This window comes from Pyrus communis, chromosome 14 (assembly GCF_963583255.1).
Source record: "Pyrus communis chromosome 14, drPyrComm1.1, whole genome shotgun sequence".
Taxonomy (NCBI): Eukaryota; Viridiplantae; Streptophyta; class Magnoliopsida; order Rosales; family Rosaceae; genus Pyrus; species Pyrus communis.
The window spans coordinates 15,519,736-15,528,424 of NC_084816.1; the positions used below are offsets into that span (position 1 = coordinate 15,519,736).

Below are 8,689 nucleotides of genomic sequence, written 5' to 3' on the forward strand. Positions count from 1 at the left end.
TGAAGACCTAATTTTACATATCTTGTGAGTTTGATAGTATATTTATGCACCCTCTTAGTGAATACTATGTATTATTACAGGTACAATGTCCAAATCTAGTTACTTTATGTTTACTGAGGATAATTTAATTACTTGACGAAGCAATAAGCAAAGGTGATTGCTAGCTCAAACACCGAAGTTGAATATAAAGAGATAGTCAATGAATATGTTCCAACTTATTTGGCTAAAAATTTGTGGACTCAACTTGGATTTAATCTAATCTGATGATGGACCTATGTTATGAAAAAAAAGGTTGCTTATGACATTGCTCATAATCCAGTTCAAAATGATTGTACGAAATATGTTGAAGTAGGTAAACATTTTGTTAAAAGAGAAGTTGGAAGCTCAAGATGTTTGGTTTCCGTTTGTGAAGTATGAAGATTAACTAGCAAATATCTTGATGTAGGTATTGTCAGAGTAAAATGGTGTTTTACAATTCACTTAGAAAGTCAGCATTAGATATATTTATGCACCAATTTAAAGAGGAGTGTTGACATGAGTAATTTTGTTGATTAATTGTAAATAGGATTTTGTTTCCTATTGTCGCTAAGTTAGGTTAATCACTTTCTTACGGCCCGACCAAATCACAGGGTCAGGCTTTATTTAGCCATTTTTAAGATGTGATGCTATTTACACTCTTTTTTACTTTTCACACTCTTTTTTCTATTTTCAAATGACGAATCGAAAGAATTAAAAAAGGTCAAAGAATATAAATTAATAGGGATTGTATGATGGTAATATGGTATGTAGATAGCAACACCCTTTTCAAATGGGTAGGGTTAGGTGCCTTACATATTAGGCTTTGGGTTGGCCCATGGCCTAGCTCTACTGGTTAGGTCTGATTCTTAATATTACATACATATAGCCTCCAAAACTAAAGAATACTCGTTTGGAAGTATTTTGAAAATGATTAAAAACATTTTAAAGAAAAATATTTTTGTGTTCTAAAAGTATTTAAAATGCTTTCTGCAAAAAGCACTTCAACGATCCCGTTGTGTTACACTTCTTTAAGAGGGACAAGACTAAGTGGGGACTATAATCTTATGTTTGATGCAGCAAAGGATTAAGTTAAATGACGCTAACTTCGACTCGCCTCGACTCCGGAACCAGCTATACGTGCCTTAATCTAACCGTCTCAAGCAGACCTTCTCCAGTGACCGCAGTCTAAAATCTTAATCCGATTACCACCCAGAACCCCTCCATCCCAATTGCCGCTCCCCTTCCCATATCCTCATCTGCAATTTGCGCGAGAAGAAATAATAAGTTCTTCCGATTTCAACAACAGAGAAGGGTGAGGGGTGAGGGGTCAGTGGTTGAATACGTAGAAGCACTTTGTGAATTTACTTCTCGATCTCTTGTTAGAAGGGTGAACTGGTGAAGGGTCTTGAAGCAGAGCAATTTGTGAATTCTTTCTTTTTGTTTTGTTTTGTTTTGCAGACAATGAGAGAAGAAATTGAAGAAATGGTAAAAATAAAAAATGATTTAAAAGGTGTGGATCAAAAATAATAATTTGGGTCCTAAAAAATATTTTGTCCATAGCTTAATTTGACACTGTACTAAACATTTCACTATTTTTATCCTGCTCAGTCCAAGCCAAGCTGGTTCGTTAGCCTAGTTTGAGATAGTCCAATGTAACAAACGCACCCTATGGATCTTAATATTAACCAAATAATCATCATATCAATTATGTATCTAGTAATTATGGGAATATGGATTTATAAGTTAAATTCAATAATTCGAATCTGATAATCCGATTATATACGCACTATTAATTCAAATTTGGATGGAATAAATCTGATTCGAATATAGCCTTTTAAAGATATATTATAACTTTCTAAGTTGTTTGATGAATGTATGGCAATTCCCACACTGAATTGCAACATTAGGGTGCTTACATTGCACAAAGTATTCACCACGAAACATAGCATTGGAGATTATAAATAGGCAGTTGGAGTTGAGTCTATCCATATTCATTTTGCAAGCAAACATTCGGTCACTTGCGAATCAATCCAAGTAGTACATTATAAAAAAAATGCCTCCCTTCGACACAGATAACAATGACGAAAATGAGTCAATATATCGGCAGATGTCACTGGTAGATGTTCCGGACTTCCCTCAGGTTGATTTTTATGGAAACAGATACCAGGACCTCGTGGACCGTTGCCGGGAGCACGGGAACAAAGAGGCTTTGTTCCGACATGGAATGGATCACTACTTTGGTAGAGGAAGTACCAGCAGCGCGCTGGGACGAGAATGGCTGATGCGCGCAGCTAACGGCGGGCATCCATGTGCATCCCTTGCATATGGCTCGATTTTGGTGATGTCCGGAGGAGACGAGGTCCCAACAGGTCTAAACATCATGTCTAATGCAGTTAATCCATCGAATTTACAGGAATGTAGGGACAGAATGGCTGAATATGTTGGAGGCATGCCATATGTGAGTAAGGAGACGGTTTTCAGCACCATCTTGCCGTACTGTGAGCAAAAACTACATTGTAGTGCATGTGGAGCTGATTTAGAAAATGACTGGACTGTTGGAATGATGGAAGCCACCATGATTGGGCAAAAGCAAATCGAGTGGAATGGGGAATGCAAAGCCTGTGATATGCATTGGGAGGTGTTCATATTTGGTATGCTTTTCTGTAGCCGATGGATGGACTAAGTATGCATGGCAGTTGTCCAAGAGCATGCTGTGAATTGTCCTGGTGGATATGATTTTCTTTTTCAGCACACAGTGTCCCAAGTTCAAACTTTTTTTCACTCTTCCATTCCCTTAGTGTAGTTTAGAATAATGATATCGCTTGTAATAATATATGTTTTTCTTAACTTGCAATATGAATAATGCCTTATGTTTTAGTTTACAAAAAAATATGTGTTTTGTTGTGTATTTTCTCTTATATATGCAACGAAACTTTGTTTCTGTGATCCTAGAAATTACAAGAGCTACGTAATGAGCATGTCAAGTAACTATTGAGCTAATTACGTCTTTCTATTGATGTGGGCATCTCAATTTGCAAATGAGCTTGGTCGGGCGAATGAAATGAATGTGGTGATGCGGTGGTGAGTCATGTTGTTGACTACTTCTGCACTAAGAGACTTCGACCGAGAAAGAAACACGTGTTTAATACCAAAAATGCACAACTTTCTCCCACGAGTACCCAATGCCGATCCCTACTTAAATTGGACATCGTGGCACAAAGGCTGAGTAACTAAATAGCGAACTTTAATTCTTTTAAGAGAACTGACGTGACATGGGTGCAACGTCACATGGCGTTCCGTGCCATCATGTAAACAAAAACTAACACACGTCTTTATTTTATTGATACAAGATGCCATCTTAGCGGTGTGCCATGCACAGTTAATCATTCAAACTAAAAGAATTATGGCGAAGGTACGATCCCTTCGTTCTTGATATACCACGAAGAAAATAAATGCAGCACAAGATCAGGGTACATTCAAGCATCAACAAATGATGATTCTTCAATTGTATTGTCATGCCACATCAAAATTTGGGGTACATTTTATAATTTCTGCTCTAAATGGACCTCCTATGTATACCCATTTTTCACCAAAGGGTCTCAAGATTATTTCCATGTGAAAGAATTCAAGGGAAAGATCAGTGTGCCCTGGAAAGAAGTGAAACAACTGCATCTGAGTGAACAAACAGAAAAAACCATGCCGAATTTCAGGTCGGCAGGTTTTCAAGGCCAACCACTTTTACCACAAGCCGATGAACTTCCACCAAACCCCTCCAACTCCAAGCCAAATAATGATGTTGACCACGGATATAAGGAATCCGTAACCCCACCACTTGGCAAGTGGGACGTAGTTAGCACCATAGAAAACAGGTGCTGATCCAATGCCGTAATGGGTAAGACCACCCATGAGGTTGGAGAGGAATGCAAGCACCATCGCTCCAAAGAAAGGAGGAGTACCAAGGGCAGTAGAAACAGACAAGAATGCTGTAAACATGGCACCGATATGAGCAGCTCCACTGGCGAAGAAGTAGTGAGAGTAGAAATATAGAAGAACCAGAATGCCAAAAGACGCTTGCCATGAAAGACCCAATCCGCCAACAAACTGTAAAAATAGCAGAATCGTTGTTAATGATGACCAAATTAAATACAGTACTTTAGCAGATTCGTTGAGGTTGAGCCTCTTGTAAGAAGATTCATTGATGTTGAGGTCATATAGCAGGAGACACAATAATGGTGCACTGATGCATATGCTTTACTTGAAGTAGATAACCTAGCGAATTGTAAATACAGTACTTTATGCCATTAAACAAAAACATCCCGAAATTAGATGATGGGAAACCAGCAGATTGACTTTTGAGCTAGTTAAACTTAAAAACTTGCCAAAGTGAAATTACGTACGGATAAAAAACAGCAAATAACAACTCTGAAAGGACCATAAATTAAGTTACAATGAATCCTCTTTTATGTTTCTGTACTAAAGTTTTTCACCACAGAAACAAACAAAAGAATAATGTAATGCTAACCGAAACTTCAAACTACATTTATAACTTTTAGTAGTGGTGATATCAGCAGCATGCACAACTATGTGACCAGTAAGCGGAAAGAAAGCCTAACCTTAACTACAGTCTGGCTAAACCAAGAAATAAGACCATATTTGTTGAGATACCCAGCCATTGCTATGAGTGCAGCAAACCAAGTAAGTGTATCCCAGGCCACTGATTCAGCTAAGCACTCCTTCCATGTAATAACACCAGTAACGAGGAGAACAGATAATCCAAGAATAGCAGCAGTTACAGCATCCACACCCAAAATTCCTCCGAAAATCCAAAGCCCCACCTGATACGTGTTCAGATAAAAAAGGAGGGAAACTATAAGCATTAATATTTTAAACAACACACTAGATTTACATATGCATCCAAAACAGTTGTGTACACGTGTTAGTAAAGGGAGATAATTTACCACAATCAAGTGATATAATACTAATTCAAGATAAACTGCTAGAATTCATGGCATAGGAGAAATAAATGTGCGAATTATAACCCGTAACCAATGATCAAGGGGAACACCAGCAACTTGAACAAACAGCATTCAATGATCAAGCTTAAGTTAAATGCTAAACTCTGAAAGGACAGGTTAAGAAAAGTTAAACGCTCGTTTTTAACTGAAGGGGAAGGACGCCTACAAAACACACAGCAAGTAACAGCCAAAACAAGTTCCTACCCAACACCTTGAGTTGGCAGATAATTTGAGCAACTCAAAAACAAGAACACTACACAAGACTACTTCCCCTTATTTGGTGATGAGGGAAACCCTGCCAGTAAAGTTTTCAAACAACATAATGCTCGGTTCCCAAAGCACCAATTGAATCAATGCCACCTCACAACAAAACCTGAAAGTAGACAAGCCAACTTTGCAGGTGCTGAATGCATATCATGTCAAATGGGACTACCACTCTATATAAGAACCATTCTAGTATACTGAATATGGATGGTAATACTTGTAGCCATTCTACACAGTATCATAGAAAATAGGAGTCTTCAGCAAAAAATGGAAATGGATGGTATTTTATGTAGCATCATGGAAAAGGGAAAACAGACAAATGCCAACAGCAATTGATACGACGAATCAATCAAATTATCTAAGGAACATGCAAATTAAAAAACTGAAGGCACGTACAAGCTTTAGAACATCAAGCTTATTTGTCAAAGCATATCAACGGAACTGAAACCAAGCATACCGCTGATAACTAATCAAATTATTGCAGGTATTCAATCCATAAACTTGTCACAGCCTCTTTCGATAGTAACAGAGAATGGCTCTTCAACAAGCACAACCCATTAATTTAAATCTCACATACAACAGTGTAGCTCCTCGACGTTGCAAAAAATTGAAGTTATGCTAGAGTAACTCAATGCAGCCCCTGTCCTCAATACATTTATTAGTCATACCCAATTATTATCAAATTTAGCGTAGAAAGCAACTTCAAAACATACCCAAATTTGAAAAACCGAAAAGTGCACGCAATGCAGGCATTTTAACAAAAAAGAAGAAATGAGTACCGTAAGAAACAGAGTCCCGGCCATGATAATCTCATTTTTAGACATTGGCCCCATCTTCTCCAGCCTCTCCCTTGCAAGCTTTGGCGCGTCCGGGCTGCTCTTCACCTCCGGCGGGTATATAATGTACAACAGCAAAGGCACCACAATCAACGACACCAAACCTGGCACAATCGCCGCCTTGGCCCAATCGGTCCACCCAATCGTCTGCTTAATCGTGTTTAATGCCAAGTTGGCGCTCAAGGGGTTAGCAGCCATGGCCGTCAAGAACATTGCCGACGAAATCACCGAAGTCTGGAAGCACGTGAGCATCAACCACGACCCCAACTTACCCTCCGTCCCGTCGCCGACATTGCTGCCGCAGGCGACGCAGAGGGACTTCACCAACGGCAAGAAAATCCCTCCGGCTCGGGCGGAGACGGAAGGGATCGCTGGGGCCAGCAAGGCCTCGCTGAAGACCAGACTGTACCCTAACCCCAGAGAGGAGCTACCAAAGAGGGAGACAAACTGGTACGCAATTCGATTTCCAAGTCCGGTCTTGATGAAGCCTCGGGCGAAGAAGAAGGCGAGGGCGATGAGCCAGGGGATCGGATCTCCGAAGGCGGAGAAAGCAGCGCTAAAAGTCAGCGTTTTCGTGAGGACGGAGACGCCGAGGCCGAGCAAGGCGACGGCTCCGAGAGGCAGGGGCTGAGTAATGATACCGACGATGGTGGCGAGGAAAATGGAGAGAAGCTGCCACGCGTTTTTGGTGACTCCTGCTGGAGTAGGGACGAACCAGAGGATAACTCCCGTCGCGATCGACGCGATTAGAGGCTTCATCGCCGCGCCCTGCCATGGTTCCTTGGCGGGAGTGATGGAGGACCCGCCGGTGGCTACAGTGGCTCTGACGGAGAAGCCACGGCGAGAGGGAGTGAAGTCCCGGGTTAAATTGGGGAGTTTGGGGGAGGAAATGAGGGGGGAGAGGGTTTTGTTGAAACCGAAGGCGGCGGTTTTGATGGAGTTTCGGCGGGTTTGGGAGGCGGGAAGCGGCTTTAAAAGTAGCGATTTGGGGAAGGGAGTGCGGGATCTAAGGGAGGGGAGGGTGGAAGTGGGGGTGGTGGCGGCGGTGGTGAGGGCGATCGACGCCATCGGAGTGGGGGTTGGGATCTGCTGCGGCGAAGCTCAGAGAAGCAGCTGCAGCGGCAGCAGCAGCATGTGTTGTCAGGAGTAGAAATGGTCGAAATGGAGGCGCTCGGGGGGGGAGGGGTATTTAAGTCAACGTAGGGTAGAAATGTGGGCCGTTGGATCGGGATTCGACGGCCCTTTAAAACTGCGACTTTGGAAATCCCGTATGGAGTGGCTCGTAGTTGGTACTTGGAAGTTTGAAAATCGAAATGTCCGTCTAAATTCTCCGACAAGAGATTTTTGGGTGCATTGAAAACAGGGTCTGATAAAATATCACCATACACGTGAATTCACGTCGACGACGATGAACATGTTTCATGTACATCTTTCTCATCGACCTCAACTACCGGGACACTGTGCCGGTTGGAAAGTCCACGTGGCAGGATCTGAGTGGATATGTTATAGCTTTTTCTTGTTGATGACATGGGGATGGAGAAGGAGAGGAGAGGGACGAAGGGAAAGTGATCGGATCCACGTGGTGCATAGGGATTGGTCCGTGGTATTTGTCTGGTCGTCAGGAATGGGAAGGGAACTAAGGGCTTTCTGACAGTTTGAAGGAAAGGGAAAGTGGGAGACTTGTGCTGGAAGCAGCAGAGGAGATCTACGCCTCTGGGCCACTAGTTTTAGGACCCGGCTTCTCTATCTTCTCAGTTTTCATATACTTCCATCCCTTTCTATTTTGTGCGATCACAATTAAGCCACGTTAATATTTTATATTAATTTTTTTTTATAAAGATAATAAAACAAAAAGAATAGTGATATAAAATATTGGCGTGGCTTAACCGTGACCGCACAAATAGGAGGGGAAGGGAGTGTATGGGAACTGGGAGGGCAGAGAAGTTAGGTCCCTACTTTTAAGCACGTGAAAAGACATCAATGCCATTGAGAGTCCAAGAGTGGAAATTATTAGGCACCACACGAGTGCACATGGGTGGATCTCGTTGTCCGGAGTGTTTCTGCGTAACGAACTTGAACTACGGGAATTGAGATTTGTATTATTACTTATTAGCAACCTAGGAGTTGAATTATTGGGATTTGGATTCCGGATCTTCTTTGTGAATATCTAGATTCTCACATCCTATTAATTTATCATACATCGTGAGGTCATAAATTATTTTGAATTTTTTTATTTAAAATTAAACACAAATGTGCTTAATGAAAGCTGGTTGCACGATGTAGGATGAACGAATAGAATGTGAGGATTCATAAATCCTCATAAAGAGAATTCGAAGAGGATTCTCATCTGAATTATTGGGCTTGTAAATTTGTCTTGGTCTTGCTTCTCAAAGTGGGGGTAGTGATTTTAATTATGTTCCATTACATTGAGATTTTAAAATAATGTCTATACATTTCAGGTTATTTGAATGTATGATTCTTTGTTAAATTGATTAGTGATAAATGTTAGACCAGCCTTTCGTTCGACATAAAAGTCACATTTGCATTAGGAGTTGA

General features: G+C 41.1%; 2 protein-coding genes across 2 annotated transcripts; one reads left to right on the forward strand and one right to left on the reverse strand.

The window, feature by feature from the left end:
- Positions 1 to 2,071: 2,071 nt before the first annotated feature.
- Positions 2,072 to 2,701, forward strand: LOC137714423 (putative F-box protein At1g67623). The gene has a single exon (XM_068453644.1). The coding sequence runs from the start codon at positions 2,072 to 2,074 to the stop codon at positions 2,699 to 2,701; it is 630 nt and encodes a 209-aa protein (XP_068309745.1).
- Positions 2,702 to 3,411: 710 nt separating this feature from the next.
- Positions 3,412 to 7,273, reverse strand: LOC137715242 (dicarboxylate transporter 1, chloroplastic-like). Its single transcript, XM_068454495.1, has 3 exons — positions 6,077 to 7,273; positions 4,632 to 4,853; positions 3,412 to 4,119 (listed from the first exon to the last, which is right to left on the reverse strand). Exons 1-3 carry the CDS (start codon positions 7,199 to 7,201, stop codon positions 3,757 to 3,759), a joined length of 1,710 nt encoding a protein of 569 aa, XP_068310596.1. The 5' UTR covers positions 7,202 to 7,273; the 3' UTR covers positions 3,412 to 3,756.
- Positions 7,274 to 8,689: the final 1,416 nt, after the last annotated feature.

Bases quoted from the DNA above. Each gene is read 5' to 3' on its own strand.
- LOC137714423 (XM_068453644.1), top strand. From the start codon at position 2,072: ATGCCTCCCTTCGACACAGATAACAATGACGAAAATGAGTCAATATAT.
- LOC137715242 (XM_068454495.1), bottom strand. From the start codon at position 7,201: ATGGCGTCGATCGCCCTCACCACCGCCGCCACCACCCCCACTTCCACC. The intron at 4,854-6,076 runs GTACTCATTTCT...AACACGTATCAG, and splicing joins CCGGGACTCTGTTTCTTACG to GTGGGGCTTTGGATTTTCGG. The intron at 4,120-4,631 runs GTTAGGCTTTCT...CTATTTTTACAG, and splicing joins TTAGCCAGACTGTAGTTAAG to TTTGTTGGCGGATTGGGTCT.